This window comes from Helicoverpa zea, chromosome 8 (genome assembly GCF_022581195.2).
Source record: "Helicoverpa zea isolate HzStark_Cry1AcR chromosome 8, ilHelZeax1.1, whole genome shotgun sequence".
In the NCBI taxonomy this organism is placed as follows: Eukaryota; Metazoa; Arthropoda; class Insecta; order Lepidoptera; family Noctuidae; genus Helicoverpa; species Helicoverpa zea.
Genome location: NC_061459.1, coordinates 5943237 through 5964458, shown reverse-complemented (window position 1 = coordinate 5964458; position 21222 = coordinate 5943237). Strand labels below are relative to the sequence as shown.

At 36.6% G+C, this 21222-nt stretch overlaps 3 protein-coding genes across 4 annotated transcripts; 2 read left to right on the top strand and 1 right to left on the bottom strand.

The window, feature by feature from the left end:
* The first annotated feature begins 5828 nt into the window (after positions 1-5828).
* On the top strand, positions 5829-9515 carry LOC124632765 (uncharacterized oxidoreductase YrbE-like). The gene is made up of 7 exons (XM_047167723.1): positions 5829-5956; positions 6524-6609; positions 6846-7097; positions 7288-7595; positions 8506-8745; positions 8963-9118; positions 9250-9515. Exons 2-7 carry the CDS (start codon positions 6530-6532, stop codon positions 9387-9389), a joined length of 1176 nt encoding a protein of 391 aa, XP_047023679.1. The 5' UTR covers positions 5829-5956; positions 6524-6529; the 3' UTR covers positions 9390-9515.
* Positions 9516-10207: 692 nt separating this feature from the next.
* On the top strand, positions 10208-12182 carry LOC124632348 (DEAD-box helicase Dbp80). Its single transcript, XM_047167147.1, has 2 exons — positions 10208-10362; positions 10657-12182. Exon 2 carries the CDS (start codon positions 10666-10668, stop codon positions 12064-12066), a length of 1401 nt encoding a protein of 466 aa, XP_047023103.1. The 5' UTR covers positions 10208-10362; positions 10657-10665; the 3' UTR covers positions 12067-12182.
* A 104-nt stretch (positions 12183-12286) lies between these two features.
* Positions 12287-17055, bottom strand: LOC124632349 (ER membrane protein complex subunit 10). Of its 2 annotated transcripts, XR_006984613.1 has the most exons (6): positions 16892-17055; positions 16638-16805; positions 15018-15289; positions 14645-14741; positions 13407-14228; positions 12287-12365 (listed from the first exon to the last, which is right to left on the bottom strand). XR_006984613.1 is itself a non-coding variant. In XM_047167148.1 (5 exons), the coding sequence occupies exons 1-5, from the start codon at positions 16943-16945 to the stop codon at positions 14145-14147; spliced, it is 675 nt and encodes a 224-aa protein (XP_047023104.1). In that variant the 5' UTR covers positions 16946-17055; the 3' UTR covers positions 12287-14144. The 2 variants fall into 2 exon arrangements, 1 of the variants encoding a protein (XP_047023104.1); XM_047167148.1 differs by having other exon boundaries at positions 12287-14228.
* Positions 17056-21222: the final 4167 nt, after the last annotated feature.

The following is a 21222-nucleotide window of genomic DNA, read 5'->3' as shown; positions in this document are numbered from 1 at the left end:
TGTTGTTGTTTGATATGGAATAGCTATAGTTATACGTAAGTAGCTGTCCGTTATCAAATTATATTAAATTATATTATGTTATAGGGTTACAGTTATCACGTTTATCACTTAACTCCAAGATATAACAAATTAATTGTTTATTTTAACCGATTTGTTAAAAAGAAAAATATTATTTCGAAAACAAAAACGACTGCGTCTGGAAAGATAGAAACCATTGAACCACAGCAGTTGGGAGAATGTTCCTTGGTAGGTACTGTAGCGACGTGGCGCACTAGGGACCGGGGATGTCGGGATATTTCAATGAAAACATTTAAAAGAACTTTAACTTTGATTTATTGACTGATGGCAGAGAAGTGACGACTTCAGGATAAAAACCTATTCTATTTACATCCAATATATTTACGGTCAGGTATTAAAATATAATGAATAAAACCTTATGACAAAAGAGTTTCTACCTACTCTACAGTAGGTTTGCTATGAGAGACTCGACGAAAGAAACAGTTATGGCCAGTTTCACCGGTTACTGATAAAGTCTCTGATAGCTGTCAGCCTGTCAGGAACTTATATGACAGATACCTAATCTATAACTTTTGGATCCACCCACAGGTCCTGGGTAACAGTCCCTACCTGGGAGAAATTATAAAAATTATAGCAGCCTTTATCTGCCAGTTAGCATTAACAGTGAAATAAGTGACACTTTATTGACGGGCAGTGAATGAAACCGGACCTTGGCGTTCTATACATTACTAAAATAACTAAACTAAAACCGTCTTACCACAAAAACTTTTAAACGTCAGTTTATGCCTTGTCTAAAAAAATGTCAAATTATGACGTTGACATATGGTTCATTTTGCAGCCAAAATTTTATTAGACAAGTGTAAAACAGGGTTTAAAGTTTTTGTAGTAAGGCCCTAATAATCTATTAAAGTTCGAGAGCGGGGGCGTACGTAACTGTGTTAAGTAAAATTAGCGATAATGAAAATGCAAACTCCAGTAAAGGCTAATTAAAAAGATTGACTACTTACTTTTCAAGCCTATTATCTAATCTAATTACATAATAGGCAACAATTATTCCATCGATTGCTGTCTCGATTGGTGGACCGAGGTCTCATAACCTTTTGATTGTTTAACCCAAAATTTCAGATTAAAAACTATTATCGAAACATGTAGGTAAACACGTTTGCAACAACAACAAAGCTTTCATTGCACTGTAGACAAACCTCCCCACTCAGAGACATTTAATGATTACTTAAGTCACTCCTTAGTGACGGAATGTCATACAAATCCTCTGAGTGGGGAGGTTACAACTTCTGATGATCTGACAGGTGAGACACTTAGGTACCTATGCAAGTTCAAGCATTAGAATTAAAAACAAAACCACTATGAGGGGTCATTTATTACCTAAACACAGACAAATGTATGAATTCTTAGGTTTTGAAAATTAAAAATATTTTGAAGATTTTTCTCGAATAAAAAGTTGCATATCCTTTCTTAGGTTCTAGATTTTCTCGAATTAAAAGTAGCATATCCTTTCTTAGGTTCTAGACTTTCAGTGTACCCATTTAAAAAAGTTCTTTAGGTTTGGTATGCAAGCCGTAGAGACAGGAGTTACTTTCGCATTTCAGGGGAATTATTTCCCGTACCGGAATAACAATATATACTCTGTCGATCGGGGATAGTTTCAATAGTATATCATCATCCTCCTCCTGTCCTTATCCTAATTTTATTTGGGATCGGCGCAGCGTGTTTACTCCTTCCATATTCTTCTATCTGCCGTCATCAAATCGGTTCGGCAGTTTCGATGTTTTTAGGGTACCTTATGTAGATATAGTTGTACTCTTTATTGTATAGAGGTATAAATATGCCGTAAATTATTGTTGGGATGTAGTAAATTACTGCCGGGCAGTATCTACGTCTCTAATTATATTAACCTTCAATTTAAATATTATATTAAAAGGTCAACTGGCAATTAATGATTCCTACACATCTTAGGTGACAAGTGAATACCAAACGGCCAGTCCAGCTAGAATTATGACTATGATGTTCACCTACGGAACACAAAACAAAAACAGTTTATCAATACGGCTCTATTTATTGTACATACCGAATAAAAAGATCGCTCCTAAAGTTTATAATAAGATACAAGAAAACCAGCTTAGGTTGTGTATGGATAAAGACAAGGAATTTGCTGACGGTCTGAAGTCTGAAAATGTATTACCGGAATTACTTGAAATTGCAGCCGCACTTTAATAAAATGGGCACGTTAAGTCTAAAATTGTGACTAGGACTAGGATCGCGAGCACTAAGACCGTGACATGTTATCATAATCAACAGTAAACACAGACTGGCTAATAGGGCAGGCGTAATCAAATTAATTTAATATAGTAAGGTACTTAATTAAGGGCTGGCGCGCACTACATCATCCATTTAAATCATTCATTTTATATAAAAAAAGAATTAATTTGTAAAAAGTTTTATTTTTATTTAATACCTTTCAGTTTTTCAAGACTCAATTTTCTAAATCGGCCCTGGCGTCTTCGAGAAATCGAGTAAAAAATCGAGCATCCAAATTCAGAACCTGGTCTCAAAACTCAAAAACTCTTTTTTGGGTAGTACCAGGGCGCGTACTCCGATTTCCGATTCTGTAATTTTTTGTTTTTAGTTAGTCGGGGTCTGTTCTTTGACAGCCCTGTAGTTTTTTCAAGATTACACGATTTAAGAATACCTACTTACCACTTTTTTATGGAAAAATAATGTATCTAATCACTTAACCCAAACAACGTCATACGTAGCATTTCTGCGGTGATTTTATATGCCAGGTCTTTTTTTTTTTTTTAACGACGTCAAAAATCATCAAATGACCCCTGTAGGTTAGCAGCGGAGAGGGAGTGTCAGACTCTTACTGACTAAAAACCGTCGTGTTCCGTCATAGGCCTATTTTATGTACCAGGGCCGCGGTATCTCTTTCGAACAACCCGCAGCCTCGGCAGGCCTTGGCCCTGCTGGGCCCCGCTGGGGTTGCTGACATCTCTTTGAGGAGCGCGTGGAACAACGCGCGCCGTCGACACGGGTCTGTCGTCTAAGTAGACAGAGGGACGATGAGCCACCCGAACTCACCGTCCACAGACCCACGCCTACGGTGGCCGGGAGTCATCTCGCGACACCCGGCGCCCATGGTGTCTACCTGGTCCAGCGCGGCGGCCGGGATGAGAGGTGCGAACTCTCTGGCGTTCGAGCATGACCGCTTCGCAGAAGGAGGCGACGGCATCCCATTCCCTCTCGCCCCGGACCATGGCCTGAACCAGGGCCGGACGCGAGAGGTCGCCGCCGCCCAAAGCCTCGACGAGGACCCGGCGGTGCCCCTCCCATGCGGGGCACACCTGGACTGTGTGGTCCACCGTGTCCTCGGGTCTGTCCGCACAATGGTGACACCCGGGCGCCTCGTCACGACCGATTCGGTGCAGGTACCTCCCGAAACAACCGTGTCCGGTGAGGACCTGTGTCATGCGGTACGTGAGGGCGCCGTGACTCCTCCCGAGCCACTCCTCAAAGAGGGGACTTACCGCCACGATGGTGGCGTGCCCTGCACTGGGTTGCGACAGTCGCTCCCTCCAGGCCACCATGAGATCGCGCCAGAGCTCGGGCGGAGCTCCACAACTTGCCGCGGCTATATGCCAGGTCTTAAGTAGCAACTTGTTTCCTCATTTATTATAACCAAAAATTAATAACAAGATAATATATACGACAAATATTGAGTATTTCTTAAGTTGATCGGTTACACTTTACACTGATATCTATGGTTAACTGGGGCCCGATGCTCCTAAGTTAATAATGTCAAAATCGAATAGAAATCGAATCGCAATATGATCGTAATAGCAGTTTTAACCATATCGGGCATTCTGCTACTAATGAAAGACCAATCGTATTCGATTGACATTTGATTGGTGTGCGATTGGTCTGCTATTTTGGTAATTTTGGTCTATACGGTAGTTTGCTGTACAATCATTTTGCAATCGTAAATCATTTGCAGACAAAATGATCCATTATTGAATGACAGAAAAGGATAAAAACGATTATTTCAAAGAAAAAATAGCGGAATGCCGCATACGCTTCAATCGTAATCGAGTCGGGATCAGGATCTCAGTCGAATCGAGTCGAACGTGAATCGTATGTCGCTTAAGTAAAATTAGGAGAATCGGGCCCCTGGTGATGCTAACCGGTTCACCGTCATCGGCAATTGTTTACATTTGCCATGATAACCTTATACAAAATCAGGGAGCACTATAACAATTATAAACATCAACATACCTACCATACTTGAAAAACAACCATAAAATAATTAAGAACAAACCGTTATCACTACAATTAGGTACTTACGTAAAATTACATAATACATATTATTATTACCTACCTATATACCTATGTAGGTATCTATAAATCAGAAGGATTGTTATGCGGATAACAAACTCTAGGAAAGACAAGATAGAAAGAAAGGGATTAGTAGCGTAAAGTTAAATAAAATAAAAAGCTCATAGGTAGGTAGCTACGTATTAGCTGTCTTTTTTTTTGACGACGTCAAAAATCATCAAATGACCCCTCCCGCTGTGGGTTAGCAGCGGTGAGGGAGTGTCAGACTCTAACTGACTAAAAACCACCGTGTTCTGTCGTAGGTCTTTTATGTACCAGGGCCGCGGTATCTCTTTCGAACAATCCCGTGAATTGAGAACCTCCCCATTTTCGATTATTGAAAGCTTCTCCGGATCGTTGTTTAGGTAAGTACCTGTACCTACGCTAGTCAGAATAAAGCAGAAAATCAACAAAGGAGATACCATAGATGATTGAATAGTAAGATATTACGTAAGTACTAAGTAGAGTCTATTAGCCAGCTTAGTAGCTCATCACCCTATATTTAGTATTCTTGATAGACTGACAGAAGACTTAGGGACTACATATACAACTAGCTTCCGCCCGCGGCTTCACCCGCTTAGAGTTCGGTTATATCGCGTTTCCAAGAGAATTCTTCAAAAGTTCGGGATACAAACCATCCTATGTTCTTTCTCAAGGTCAACTCTACCTCTGTACCAAATTTTATTAAAATCAGTTCAGTGGTTTAGACGTAAGATCGTAACAGACAGACAGACAGAGTTACATTCGCATTTATAATATTAGTAGAGATTAGCTATAGGAACGTACTGGCAGATCTGAATTAGGAACAAAAAATCTGATCTGCAATTTTCGTATTTACGAAAAAGATGTGATAAATGCGATTTTTTAGTGTAAGTTTGAAAAACTATACAAAAATATAACTTTCCACGAAAAACTCTTAGGTACTGTAGAAGTGTAGATGAACAATTGTAAAACTGAATCAATTGATGAATATAGGTACCTCTACTTATTTTGTTTTACTCTCGGTACAATGTTCTCTTTCCAAGGCCGCAGGCAGTGGAGAGCATCTGTAATATCTCTTCCGCATGGGTTTCAAGAGATCTTTCAGACGTGTTTAGATTGTGAAACAATCCTAAAATCCCTTTTAGTGTTCTTCAACTCATGCTTAAACTCAAGATTGTCGAATAAGCCAAGCGATTGAAGCAAGCGAAGCGAAGCAAGCGAAGCTAAACAAAATATGGGGTGATATGTAGGCATTAATTTATTACAGTTATTTTCCACCGATATCGTAAGGTATAGGTAATTTATTAGTTTAGATTTAGATAGTAATACATATTATATCTACATTCAGGTGGTCTAGGTGGATTCATTTCTGCAGTTTATCTTATCCATGGAGTTTATTATAAAATTCGATAGAGATTTGCTCCCCACAGTATAATAGTCTTGATGACCCATCGGTTATCGCGAATATCTGTATCTGTTGTTAGTATAAAAACAAGATCGTACTACATTAGATGTCACAATACCCAGCGCGGCTGTTGTAAGTAGATCGTTCCTTCGATTCGTTCTGGTAAGCAAAACCAATATATTTTTTATTAATTTTAATCGGCCTATTTGCTTTCATGGGTAAGACCCAAGTAAACCGAAAACATAAACGTCAGTTTTCCTAAATAAACTGTTGGCTATGAATGTTTTCGTCCAATTCTCAAAGTAAACAGTTGTTTTTAAAAAACGGCTGTTTATGTTGTCGATAAAAATGGGCCTAAAGTTTTTTTGTTCCATTTCGAAGTCTAACTCATTCTTTAAAATAAATTATAGCGCTTTAAAATGAAATGGCTAACAGGCCAATTTTTAAATAAATGATACCTAACTAGTGTGTTACGGTAGGTATCTATCATAAATGATGTAGATACATTAACTAGATACTGTTCAGATTTCAAAAATATACAAACATCCGAATTGAGAAATTGACAATTTTACATTCAACAAGGAGTTTATTAATCGCATTTTTATACGTAAAGATATTAATTATTTTCATAATTGAAAAAAAAGAGAAGTGATGTGAATAAAGAAATAAAAGAAGACTATGGACGAGTGGGATTAACGGTATTAACTATTTTTTTTTGTATTTTTTCAGTTAAACATGGCAACCAAAAAGTTCAGCGGACCTTCCCCTTACAACCTACCTCAAACTTACCCGAAGGACGACTACTTACACACTGAGTAAGTTATTAATGTTTCCTATAATAGTTTTAAGTTTTCTATATAAGTAATACTTACGTCTATTTTAAATAGTCTTATAACTCTATTTTATATCTGAAATCAATTTAAAGAGGCCGCCAGGAAAGGTCCATCACGAAATTGACGATTGAGCATGTCCCAAGTAATTCTTTAACTTCTGATCTGTGGATAATATTTATTAATTTATGTCATTTTAATATGGAATATTTTGTTTACAGGTACGTGAACAATGTTACTCTGAACCTTGATGTCAAGCCCCAGGGTAAGCCGTTGGTCGCCGCTATCTTTGGGCTCGGCCGCGCTGGATCCATCCATTTGTCTAGCATCATCAACAGCCCCCGCATCGTGCTCAAATACATCGTCGATGACCGCACCGAAAGATTTGCTGATCTCAAGAAATACTGGAACTTCAGCGACAAAGTTGTTCTCATCCCATCATCTGAAGCGAAGCGCGTCTACAATGACAAAGAGTAAGTTTTTAGTTATACTCGTACTTATTTCGTTAACCATGTGCTGGTGACACTTGTATACCTACACATCTCGCGTTATACCTACACCATCCATATACCTACATACAGAATATCCTTTGTATTTTGGAAAAAAAATATTCGATAATTAAACGACTGGGTATTCTAAACAACGATTATGCATTCCTTATAGAGTCAACGTTGTGTTCATCGGCTCCCCCACATGGACACATCACGACATCGTTGTCAACTCCATCGCTAACAACAAGGATGTGTTCTGTGAGAAGCCCATTGCTGAAAACATCGAGGACACCAAGAAGTGCTACGAGGCTGCCAAGGCCAAGGGCCGCGTCCTTTTCTCCGCCTTCAACCGCCGTTTCGACCCCGCCTACAGGGCTTTGAAAGAAAGAGTGAGGAACGGAGACGTTGGACACGTGCAAATCCTGAAAGTTACTGCCAGAGACTCACCGCTGCCGTCCATTGACTACTTGAAAACATCAGGTAAGATATATAAAAACCTACCTAAGTTCCTTTAATAATAATATTGAAGATTTTGCTTGGATGAACGTTATGCATCTTAGGAACTGTACAGATCTAATTTGTTTTTTTTTTTTTGAGTTTTAGGCAGCTCATTTATCCATTGTGCAAAGTAGCTAGTAGACTTTGTTACTATGGGATGTGGGCAAAATAGTATTTTTAATAAAGTTAAAGAAGGACTTTTAAGAGGGTACCTGGCGCATATAGGTAACTGACTCACAGCGTTGACTTTATGTGTTATCATGTGTGTTGGCCCAAAGGCGTTAAAGAGCAATATCGAAAGATAAAACATTTATTTTGATGTTTATGATATATTACATTATTGGTCATAAAAAAATCACCAAATCATCAAGATTAAAGAATTAGATATTTATTTGTAGGCAATGCCAACATCAACAGTACTATGCAGATAATGTAAAGCTAGCTTATCATGATGCTGTTATGTCATTAGCAGACGCAGTATGGAAATTTTCATCGACATATATATAAGTAGCTAGACTGTTAAGGAATTGACAAACTGTTTGATTAGTCCAAGTTCTTTTTCATGATGTCACTGCGTCCTGAGGAACTTTTGCCCGTGCCCGAACAAAGTATAGCCTGTGTGTGTTTCTCATAGATAGTAAAGTTTCTCAACAGTGAAATATTTTTTCAAATTGGTTCAGTAATTTCGGAGTCTTGTGGGAGGTAAAGACATACGAAAAATAATTCTATTTATTATGTTAGTATGTAGAAGTATACATAGATTACCATATTAGTAAGCTACGAGTTTTCATAACAAATACGCGTTGGCCCTGACTACACACGATTCAATGCCAACTCCCTAAATTATCTAAGGGCGCTAGTTAGTTCAACGTTTTTTTTCACATTATTTAAGGTGGTGTGTTCCACGATTGCTTGGTGCACGACTTCGATATGGCCTGCTGGGTGCTCGGCGAGCTGCCGATCCGCGTACAGGCCTCCGCTACCGCCCTTATCCCCGAAGTCAAGGCTATTGATGACTTCGACACCATCGCCTTCCTACTCACCTTCCCGTCTGGAACTGTCGTGCTTGGTGACAACAGTCGCTACTCTGCATATGGATATGACCAGAGATTGGAAGTTTTCGGAAACAAAGGTTGGTAATACTTTTCCTTTGCACACATTTGTTTTCTATTTCTATTATAAAATTATAAAGCTAGATATTAAGGTCCAAGTTCACCGACTTGGGCTATAACGGTTCTACTTGTACCTAGCTAGTTATACAATCAAACTGTTAAAAATGAACACTCGTTTAAATGTTAACTTAAGTAGTGTAAAATACATCAAAATAAATAACTTAATCTTCTTTCTAGGCATGATCAAGGTTGAAAACGAGCGACCCTGCCACTCAACTGAGGTGATCCTCGGTCACGAAGGAGTCAAGAAGACCCCCATCTACTACTCATTCCCATCGCGCTTCAAGCTAGGATACAAAAATGAATTGGAACACTTCTTGGACGTCGTTACCCGTAAGTATTTTTGCGATCGTCGCCTATCCTATCACATTTTTTCTTATTTTTTTTTAATTCCGTATTAATTACTAACTCTTATACCCAGTTTTTCAAGTAGTCATAGTAAAACAATTGTTTCAATTCAACAGGTGGAGTTCCAATGGAAGTGACTGACTACCAGACCCTCGCCATCAGTAAGATTGCAACTGCTGCTGAACACAGCGCACGCACCGGTCAATCTGTCGAAATCGACTGGAGCAACGACAAAATTCCCGCCAACTACTCATAAACAGCTATAAGACTCGGATTTGTAAAAACTGGAGATAAACTGCCTACGAATTATGTAAAAATATGACTGTCTAGTGAATATTTCTTTCACTTTTTATTGATCTAATAATAAAATACTTTACAAATACATGTTGCTTTTAATTCTGCATTGTGTCCATACATATTAGTTGAAGATAGAATATACCTACAGGCTGACTGGTAATTAGAGACCGATACTTGAATAGGTCACTCTATCCATGATATATATATTTACCCTAAGACGACCCACTGACCCAAACAACTTTCCCAAAGAAAGTTATTTTTTATTCTTATTTGTTAAAATTACTGCTCTGCTCCTATTAGTCTTAGCTTGATGATATATAGCCTTTCTCGATAATTATGGGCTATCTAACACTTAAAGAATTTTTCAAATTGGACCAGTAGTTCCTGAGAATAGCGTGTTCAAACAAACAAACAAACTCTTCAGCTTTACAATATTAGTATAGATAAAGTTAAAAAGTTTGTTTGCGCCCGATATGATAAAACTCGTTATTCCCGTTTCTTTAAACGTTATTTACGACAGATACTTACTTATTGAAATTCTGTAAAAAATGGAACGATTATTTTGCACAACGAATAATATTGATCACTATCATTGAACGTCTAGAGAGCGCCTAATACCGTGGTGGTTGTGTCGCGGTCGTTTTCCTTTTCTTTAATCGCACTAGAGATGTCCAGTAAAAGCTTCTAATTAGCTTTTTATACTCTGCATTTTGCAATAAGAAGCTAGAGCCACAGAGTACATTTGTATATAATGAGATAGAGCTTATATAAGCTGTGGCCGGCCGCAGCCGCGCTCGTCAATGTCATTTAATTTTTGTCTTTGTCTATCCTATTGTCAAATTCTAGAAATTTGCAGTTGCACGCATTGCTTAGGTGTTATAGTTGAATGGCCGTTGAATATTGTTTTCTAATATCACTCAAATAATTAACAGGTAAGCGCAACTTCAACTTGTCTCTTTTGTATACTGGACTAGCTAAGATGTTGATTTAGTTAAGTTATGGTGATTGGGTTAACTTTTTTAACACAGTGTTTCGTACCGGAAAACTTTTAGTTTCCGTGACTGTAAATTTGATTTCACATTGTCATTCTTGATTTCTAGAAGTAATTGTAATTGCTCCTTATGCAGTATTAAATAATAAATTGTTGCATGTTTCTATCATGTTACATATCATTGTTTTTGTTGATTGATACAAGAAAACGATAAAAACATTTCATGTTGTTGCAGATTCTCAAAATGGCTAATCAATGGGGACAAAAAGCTGAAGAGTTGGAGGTTTCAAATAAAATAGCTGGACTCGGTTTGAATAAAAAACCTCTCAATCAGTCTGCAGACTCTGATGAATCCCCTGATGCAGCTAACCCAGCCGACACTTCGCTTTTGATGAAAATTATAAGACAAGGCTTAGTTGAGTCCAAGTTGGACATAGAAGTTCAGAGAAAAGATCCAAACTCTCCTCTTTATTCCGTAAAGACATTTGAAGCATTACACTTGAAACCCAATCTTTTAAAAGGTGTCTATGCTATGGGTTTCAATGCTCCTTCTAAAATTCAAGAGACTGCCTTACCAACCCTGTTAGCTGACCCTCCACAAAATATGATTGCTCAGTCTCAGTCAGGTACTGGTAAGACTGCAGCTTTTGTGTTAGCTATGTTAAGCAGAGTTGATTCCAGTAAAAATTATCCTCAAGTTCTTTGTTTGAGTCCTACCTATGAGTTAGCAATTCAAACTGGAGAAGTTGCTGCCAAAATGGCAAAATTCTGTCCAGAGATCAAATTGAAGTATGCTGTGAGAGGTGAAGAGGTACCTAGAGGAACTAAGATCACTGATCACATTATAATTGGAACACCAGGGAAAATGCTTGATTGGGGTGTCAAATTTGGCATGTTTGATATGACTAAAATTAGAGTATTTGTACTGGATGAAGCTGATGTGATGATTGATAGACAAGGCCATCAAGACCAATGTATTCGGATTCACAAATGCTTACCTTCAACATGTCAAATGATGTTTTTCTCTGCTACTTATGATGCTGCTGTTATGGAATTTGCAGAAATTATTGTTCCCAATCCCATCATTATCAGACTTTTGCGTGAAGAAGAGTCTCTGGATAATATAAAGCAATATTATGTTAAATGCAAGAACCCAGAAGAGAAGTACAGAGCCATTTGTAACATTTATGGTGTAATAACAATTGGTCAAGCAATTATATTTTGTCATACAAGAAAAACTGCTAGCTGGCTGTCTGAGAAAATGTCGAAAGATGGACACTCTGTAGCTGTATTATCTGGTGAATTGACAGTTGAACAAAGGATAGCAGTACTTGATCGTTTCAGAGCTGGTTTAGAAAAGGTACTGATAACTACAAATGTGCTGTCCCGAGGAATAGATGTTGAACAAGTGACTTTGGTTGTTAACTTTGACATGCCTATGGATATGGAAAAGAAAGCTGATTGTGAAACTTACTTGCACAGAATTGGGCGCACTGGTCGTTTTGGTAAAGCTGGTATTGCAATAAATTTAATTGACTCCTCTCAAACCATGAATATTTGCAAAGAGATAGAAGCTCATTTTGGGAAGAAAATTCAATTGCTAGATATTGAAGATGCAGAAGAAATTGAAAAAATTGGTGCTTGAGAAGCATTTGTTTTGTTATCATAATATTAAGGATTATTATGATTGCTTGAAGCTTAAATTTTAAGTACTACATTGTTTAAGTAACATACATATTTGAATAAATAATTAATTTTGTATTTATGAGTTTTGCATTAATATTTGTTGCAGATGGACAATATTATCAACTGAGATGATATAGGGATATTGGGTACTTATAAATAAAAATGAAAACTGAAACATATTAATATTACATTTTTAATAAATAGTTACACACAACTGTTTGCATAACCCAACACATGTGAAAGACTTTTGAAATATAACCACTCTAACGTCCGGGCCGCGCGACCGTTTCTCTCTCTAACGTCCAGCCGCGCGCGGCACCCGAACCACGCGCGACTCGCAACTTCGTCGTAACAAAAAACCTATACAGCTACTGAACCGTAATGGCTAAAATAAAGAAAAAAATACGAAAAAAATGGTTAAAGAATACAGATCAAAGTTAATGATATTTTAAAATCGTTAGTTATAGTCTTTGATACTAAAATCCGGGTTAAACATGATTTTAAGGAGAAAAAAACACATTTATTTCTACCATTTTAAAATATAAGGGACAACTGTTGCATATTTTATCAATAAAATATTTTCAGAACAAACGAGGCTTATTACCCTTTCTTCTGATGTATATTTGATTATATTCGGTTAACTCTAAGTATTTTATTTAAATCGAAACAAAACACTACTCTTCGTAATTTTACCGCGATGTCTCCCGCGCTCGAGAAGGCTATTACGAAATTTTCAATGAATTTAGTATATTTCTGTTTGAAAAATGTATTATTTTGCTTATTACGATATTAAATATAATATTTTAATGAAAAGTTTGTAAAATATGTATAAACAAAACTAAGATTGGCCTATGACCTTGACCGGACTTTTTTCGAAATAACAATCGTTTGAAGTTAAAATTAGACTAGATTTATCAGTTAAAACTGTGATATTTAAACATCATCGTAAAGCCCAAATCTTCTAGTTTATTTTGATGTATAACACTTGTAAAATAAATAAAACAAAACGACATAATAGTTGACACTTATAAAAACACTTAACGAAACGAAAGTCAAACGCGTCAACTGAATTTTAAATTTTTTTTTTTTTGTCAAAAGCTTGTTACACTACCATCTCTTATTTTTTCGTCGAACTATTTCATCAGCTATATAGATAATCTGTCAAAACTCAACAAATAATACCGTATTTTAAAATAGATGGAGTTAAACACAACTCGTCGCTTTGGATACTATAGTATCCATGGGCGTATGACGCTACTTTTTTCTTGGATACTGTACTATCCACGGACGTTAGAGTGGTGTTCATAAATAATTTAGTAACATTTGCAACACAATCTGAAAATAAATGTTATTCCCGGTCAGTAACACCTTTTCGTCAACACTGTTGACGATCGAGAAAAGTTTCATTCATTCGCAGTGTCCATGAATGCTGGTTTTTATTTTTAAAATATGGAAATAAAATGTCATGGATTTTTAAAATATTTTAATGGATGTTAGATCTTTTAAAACACAATTAACTAGAAAATAAAAGTGGCCTTATCATGTGCATAATAACCATTTTACACAAAAATAATAACTAGCGTTCGTCAACACTGTGAACGAACGAAACTGTTTTTTCCCGATCGTCCACAGTGTTCACGAAAGGGTGTTACCGAGCGGGAATAACCCGAAAATAATACTATTATTCTACACAGCACAAAAAAACTAAAAGTACTTTTTAGGTACTTTTAGATTAGACCAACACATTAAAGTTTGTAATCTATGACATAATTGTTTACAATGTAACCTTACCCAATTTATCCTACCATCTTAATTATAAAAAATTATATCAGCAATCGTCAGTTTGCTTTACTAATATCTGAACCCAACGTAGGGAAAATGCTAGACAGGTGATTATGGATGTGTCTCAGACCATTAAATAATGACCAGTCTTAAATAATGCTGAATATAATAACCTTGCATGAATAAGATTAAACTTAATAGTAAAGGTGTTCTAGTAGTTATTGAAGTTCATAATGTACTGTAGTGTTCTTTGGTTTATCGTGCCCCTTGAGCAGCTGGTTCTGGGTTGCTTGCTCCAGATATCATGACAAATATTGCAATAGGCACAATGTACATCCACTGAAAAGAGAGAGAGGTGATTAGTAGTTATAGTATAATAATTACCATCCATATAACGAATTATTTTCGTGTCATCTATACTAATATTATAAAGCAGAAGAGTTTGTTTGTTTGTTTGAACGCGCTAATCTCAGGAACTACTGGTTCAATTTGAACAATTCTTTCGGTGTTAGATAGCCAATTTATCGAGGAAGGCTATAGGCTTTTTATCCGGGTTCGTGCAGAGATTCCCACGGGATGCGGGTGAAACCGTTTGCAGAAGCTAGTTTCTTATAAAAGATTTGTGGGGGTCCTTATAATTCAGTTACTGATTTACAATTGATAAATTTATTGACTAGTGAATGTGTTTTCTCTGAAGCGCAGGTACACTGCAAGAACATTAAATCAGCATTATACTTTACTAAATAGATACTTACATATTTGGCTAAGAATGATTTGTTGTCTTTCATGTCACCCTTCTCTCTTGCTTCCCTTTCACGTTCTAGTTTTTGGATGTATGATGCTGTGTCAGGGCTGTTGAAAAAAGTATTTTGTATAGCTTAATCTCTATGTATATTATTATTACTAAGCTGAAGGGTCTCTTTATTAGAATATCTAAGGAATTACTGGTCTGATTTGATTAATATTCAGTCTTAGATAGCTCATTTGCTGAAGAAGGCTACAGGCTGCTTTTTATGTATTTTTAGGTAGAAGTTCTGTCAGGTTGTCAGTGAAATTGCTGTAGGAAGCTAGAATTTTATATTACAATGGGAAACAGTTAATATAATATTTATCAGAACTATAACTTACACAGGGGCTTGTTCAACATAGCGTAGGTAGAAGTTAGAGTTAATTCTATAATTGTTGCCTTCTCTGGGCAATGGCTGCGAGGAGTTGGTCACTTGGAAACTGACAGCTATAACTGCTCCATTGGGCAATACCCAAGCATTAATTACATCAGACAGGCCATTTGCAAGGAAGGCTCCAGCCTTGACTGATGAAAAGAATTCAGTGCCATGACTATTTTCAGCAGATGTCACCACTGTTCTTATGGTGTAGAACCCATCAGTTTCTGCAATACTCTGGAAATTTTAAATATTTTATGAAAAACCATGCTTTGCATGCATAAAGCATGAAAGATTAGAAGAGTAGAATTTCTAGGTAAACTTTAAGTCTAATAAGGTGTCTTCTAAGGTATAATCTTTGGACAGATTGACAACTCGAAATTAACTATATTGAACATATTGATTTCTGACACTTACGCAAATATTAGACATTTAAATAAAACTACTTTTACGGATTTTATCGCGGTTATATTAATAGGTGAAGGTCGTGACATATAAGGAAGTTCAGGAGTTGGCGCTAGATAGGTGTAAATGGAAGGAGCTGCACCGACAAGAGCTGGGCTCTTAAATTAATGATGATGATATTAATATTATTTAATCCCGACGTTTCGGATCCTTTACAGCATCCATGGTCACGGGCAGATTAAGGTGTGTAAGGTGCGGGTGCGCAGAACCCGTGTGAAACCAGCCACAGTTGAGCGTCTACCTGCTGTTCTTCCATACATAAGAGGAGTCACAGACAAGATTGGCTACATCTTGAAGCGAGCTTCAATCAAAACCTACTTCAAGCCGCTAAAGAAGATCAGTCAATTCTTACCACCTGTCAAGTGTCACATACCTCTACAAGATACGGGTGTATACAAGCTTGAATGTGATTGTGGTCTCTCTTACCTAGGCCAAAGTAAATGAAGCATAGGGACCCGCGTAAAAGAACACATCGCCGATGTCAAACACCGCCGTTCCAGACAGTCAGCAGTTTGTGAACACACACTAGACAAGGCCCAGCATTACATCAGATTTGATGAATCACAAGTCCTTGCAAAAGAAAACCGATTCCTACCTAGGATGATTCGCGAGGCTATTGAAATTAAAAAACATCCAAATTTCAATAGAGAAGATGGCTGGTGCATACCACTTGCTTGGAATCCCATCATAGAAACTATTAAATTAAAATCCAAGCCTACAACTGCTCGACCTAAGGATACAGTGAACTCGTTTTGCGGGAATTGGATTGTCAATAATAATCAACAAAATGTAGGGTAGCTGTTTGTAACTAATATATCAAGACAACCAACATCTTAGTCTGCCCGTGACCATGGATGCTGTAAAGGATCCGAAACGTCAGGATTAAATAATAATAATATAACCGCGATAAAATCCGTAAAAGTAGTTTTATTTAAACTATATTGAACATTTGTTCTCTCAGTAATATTGTGATTATGACAGACAATGTGTCATAATTTATGAATCACACATTTTCCTGCTGTTGATACAACTAAGAATGTTAATGGGCTCATTTATTTAAAACACATGGTTTGTATAGTTTATGAATAGGTTTTTAATTGATTGACTGAATAATACATACTTTCAATTCTTCTATATGCTGCTTCGTAAAAGGAATTTGATCAATGACTGAGGCACCAGCTCGAATACTCTTCAAAGCTATATTGCCCCTCGAGCAATAATTTTCATCTCCACAGTTTAATGAGTGTTCTATCTTTATGTTCAGCCATCCATCATAGTCAATACAAGCCTGTAATAGAACATGCGATCCAATTAGTTTTGTAATTTGAGGATTTTCTTTTGCATAGTATTGGAAGAGTAACATAAAAATAGTACCCCATATTTGAATAATCCCAGGAGCGCTATGACTGCAAACGATTGTGAAATCATTTTTCACTGTAATAAATAAAGCTTCTGTTTGTCTGTTTCCTTGTAGGAATGAATTTCAGAATCAGATTTTATCAGTACGGTGCACTCTGGCTGGTGATAGCATATTATAATGACAATGACATTGACAAGTGACTGACAGAAACTCATTTGATAGTTGAAAAAAAAAAAAAAATGACAGTTGATGAAATTGCCATTTTTGATCTGTGTTGCCAATGTTCATATATCATGGTTGAAAAATAGGCGAATGTGAGGACAAGAGAGGGAAATTAAAAAATAAAATAGTTTTGTTGTATATCATCTGCCTAGCCTGTAGCCAACTATGTTGGGGTCGGTTGCTAGCTTCTAATTTAATCAGATGTAGTTTAGTATCTGCATTCTACATGTTACGATTGATTATGGGATCTCCTGTTAACAGAGTTTTTAGCTTCTGACTACCCGTTACAAACGGTCAAAGACGAATACGGTAAGATATTTTAGCACACTTGGGCTCCCCTTATGGCCAAATAGTGCCGAAGCTACGGGATTGTTCGATAGAGTTGCTTACATATATCCTGGGCATTTATTAAGAACAGTTGGCTTTTGATCTACAAAAACCTTCTATATTTATAGATTTTAAAGCACGTAAGTTGCATATACAAAATGTTAGTTTGCTTGTCCAATTTCGGGTAATCGTGAAGGAGTTATGTAGCCTAAGTTTCCGAGTTTAATTTTCAATTAAATATACTAATGATACATACTATAATTTAGAGATATGTACTCGCAACAAATTAATACGCTAATCTACTGCTACGGTGGGTGTCGTGCAATCCTAACAAAATAGTGAAAGGCATGCGGGATAAAAGAGTTGGTCTTATTAGCAGCGCTGTACCAATCTAAGTTGTTAATTCCCTACAGCGTGGCACGCACCTACGGGATTACGATTGCTTGTTGTTTTGTTTTGCAATAAAATCGTGTTAACGGCGTGTGGTTGAATTGGGATTACCTGCCTATCAAGTAATTGCCTTAAGGAGACTTACAAAATACTAAACTTATGCACATCAGAACAGTCTTACGTTCGATAGGTCTAAAAATTATCTATTTTATTTTTATTTGTTTCAATTGTTATAATATTAAATTGAAGTTAAAAAAATAGTTACTGAGAATTTAAAATGAAATTATAAGAAAGACGTTCACGAAAACCCCAATATGGACAATTAGCCTCGTTAAGAAATATTTGTCTATTTTAAAAATAACTACATTACACTATATAGCATATTTACTCGATAAAATACTTAGGTATTACACTAGTCAACAGCATTTTCGTAACCAAGGTGAAACATATAATTTTTTGCAGATTATCTATCACAGAATCGAAGTCTGTCACAGGACTGCTCTAGCAGTTCTAGTTTTCGAGAGAAACCAATCTGAAAATGCCTAAAAACGCTTTTCTAACGATATTTAAAGCCATTTTTCTACAGACACAATTTTTTTTCGTATTTTCTAACTAAATAATCATTTAGTACTGCTCTTCTCAATTCAAATCCAGTTTACTTTACATCATTACGAGTTTTCTTTCTCAAGATATAGCTCATGGCCAAGTCAATATTATTGTAAAATGAACGAAACTATTGATATAGTCACAAAATATTGATTTATTATTACAAACAAAGTTGAACAGGACTTGGCTTCTATGCGATCTCAAAACTTTTTACGGTGGAGGAATTGCGTAGAGGATTGGCTTCTTTTTTACATTTAATGTTTTTGGTGGGATACCATTTTACATTTACGGTGTATTTTGTCCATACTAAAATGTCAATAAGTAATGTAAGGAAAATCGTACGACGTAGCTGAAAAAATATATCACGAGAATGGAAACTCGTACTGATGTAAAGTAAACTGGATTTGAATTGAGAAAAGCAGTACTAAATGATTCTTTAGTTAGAAAATACGAAAAAAAATAGTGTCTGTAGAAAAATATCGTTAAAAAAGCGTTTTTAGGCATTTTCAGATTGGTTTTTCTCCAAAACTAGAACTGCTAAAGCAGTCCTGTGCAAAAATTTATATGTTTCACCTTGGTTACAATAAAAAAGGAAAATTTTGTAGACTAGTGTTATCAATCACTTCAAAGAAAATCAACGAATACGTCACTGCAAAATATCAACGCGGGTAGCAATATGTGAGGTACTTATAAAACAATTCATTGTTAAGAATTCGGGTCCAGATAAAAGATTTTTTACGTGCTCTCATACGGGATGAAATTAAACATGAATACTTGCTTTTACCTCTGACGTGGAACATTCCGCTCCAATACATCCACTTTGAACACAAGGGAAACTCCAAGGGGGTAATCGGGTTTAGTAACATATATCTCCTTTAACCCCCGCCGCAATGAGATAAATGACTAAAATCATCTTGGCTTTATTGAAATACCTTAGCTCCCCAACCAAGTAAAAATATTTAAAAGAATTCTATGATCGGGAGAGCATGGAGTAGATAGGTACCCATCTATGGAGGGTTATTGAATATTTGGCTTAGTCAGAAGGACGTTTTCTTGAGGTTTCGAGATCGGCACACGATCTTGGTATAAACTTGTTCTGTTCTCTAAGAAAAAGTTCACCGTTACAGAACTTACCTTATTGCTAAGAATAGCTAAAAAGTGCTAAAACTGAAATGCGACTTGCAACAAAAACCCGTTGTTCAACAAAATTATACAGACTCTGTTAGCTTTCAGCACATTCACATACATTCCGAGTGCACTTTAATACTATTTTGCAGATAGGTAGACTAACTGGCTCGACTTAAGCAAAAAGTGCTCAGGTCGCTGTGTCGTATCGTACGTTGCACCGGCGAGGGACGAGCGGTGAGACACCCACTACTAACGTAATTTAGTACTAGTTGAAGTGGATAAGCGCGACTAGAATTATTTATCCGATGGGGACTCTTGGTGGAGGTGGCGACAGAGAGGGGCTCAAGCGCGGTTACAAAATTCAACACAAAAACTATAGGTTGGTTATCGTCATCATCGTCAATTTCTTAATCTTTGCCAACTTCTTTGAACTATGTTGGGTTTATATTCTAACCAAATGCAGCTGAGCTGAGTAGACTGTTTAACATGATACAACAGACGACAACCTATCTGACCCCTGAAATTATTGAAATACTCAGTGGGCATAACAATCGAAAGATTTCTTCTGCAACTGAAAAAAAAAACCTTCAACAATTAGTTTCAGTTTTAATTTCTAATGCATGAACGGAAACTGTTCTTTAAGTCTGAGTCACTGGCGGCTACAAACTGTCGAGTAACTAAACTGTAGACAACTGCAACTAGGACTAATTGTTTATTGTGATTTCTAAGGGGAAGAGAAATCGTAGCAGTTATAACTATTTATTACTTCCTGAAATTTGAATTGATTGATTTGAATTGTGAAATTTCTCTATCATATTGCACCAAATAATATTCAAAATAAGTTTTCAGTTTTTATATTAGATGCATCATACTCAGTTTTCATATTTACCCTTGTATTAGACAAGCCGCCAGGGGCGACAATCGGTTAGGAGGACATCATCATTAACATCGATAAAAGTTACTTTAATTTCAGATGATAAATAAAGAAGTTTTCTGAATGGCCAGTGCTGTGCCTATATTACGAGCGAGGGAGCGGAAAATTACACATCGCGATACCGACATGAGATGTCAGACTCTTATTGTAACTACAGATTTATGACGCATAGTGGGCGACCACCTTCTTGAGAATCTATTTTTGTCGGTAGTCATATATAATTAACTTTTGATAGCCTTATTAAGAAAGACATAAATAAATAAATAAATGAAATATTAAAATATTTTTACCTATAATCCACACCAAATTTTTATAGGTACTTCTTTTATCTTCTCACTTTGCTTACAGATAAGTAGGGTATATTTCCAAGTCATCTTCACTCAATTAACTACTTACATACTCCGTTTAGGTGTCTATCCAAGCAGTAAGCACTAGACAGAACAATTAAAGGAAGCGTTACGAGCTTGCTAACTTTAAGAATCGCACGGGGCGTCCTAGTGAAGCAAATAAAATGTTTAGTTGTCACTTGTTTCTTGAAATGATCATTAAACCAGTGCACTAAATACGCCATCAAAGTTTTTATGACGAAGTGGAGATCTGAAGGAGGTAATTATTTCGAACATTGGCTATCACATTCCCACCATCGGCGTGTTAACGTGAACACTGCACGGTATCAGTGCTATCCAGCCAATAACGTGCTGAGGCCTATGCTGGCCAGTTTAATTGAACATGTTCGGC

What these genes read in the sequence shown, in the direction of transcription:
- LOC124632765 (XM_047167723.1), top strand. Translation starts at nt 6,530, where the DNA reads ATGGCAACCAAAAAGTTCAGCGGACCTTCCCCTTACAACCTACCTCAA. An exon ending in GACGACTACTTACACACTGA is followed by an intron (nt 6,610 to 6,845) that starts GTAAGTTATTAA and finishes TTTTGTTTACAG; the next exon opens with GTACGTGAACAATGTTACTC. An exon ending in GGAAGTTTTCGGAAACAAAG is followed by an intron (nt 8,746 to 8,962) that starts GTTGGTAATACT and finishes TCTTCTTTCTAG; the next exon opens with GCATGATCAAGGTTGAAAAC.
- LOC124632349 (XM_047167148.1), bottom strand. Translation starts at nt 16,945, where the DNA reads ATGATTTCACAATCGTTTGCAGTCATAGCGCTCCTGGGATTATTCAAA. An exon ending in TGGGATTATTCAAATATGGG is followed by an intron (nt 16,806 to 16,891) that starts GTACTATTTTTA and finishes GTTCTATTACAG; the next exon opens with GCTTGTATTGACTATGATGG. An exon ending in AATCATTCTTAGCCAAATAT is followed by an intron (nt 14,229 to 14,644) that starts GTAAGTATCTAT and finishes CTCTCTTTTCAG; the next exon opens with TGGATGTACATTGTGCCTAT.
- LOC124632348 (XM_047167147.1), top strand. Translation starts at nt 10,666, where the DNA reads ATGGCTAATCAATGGGGACAAAAAGCTGAAGAGTTGGAGGTTTCAAAT.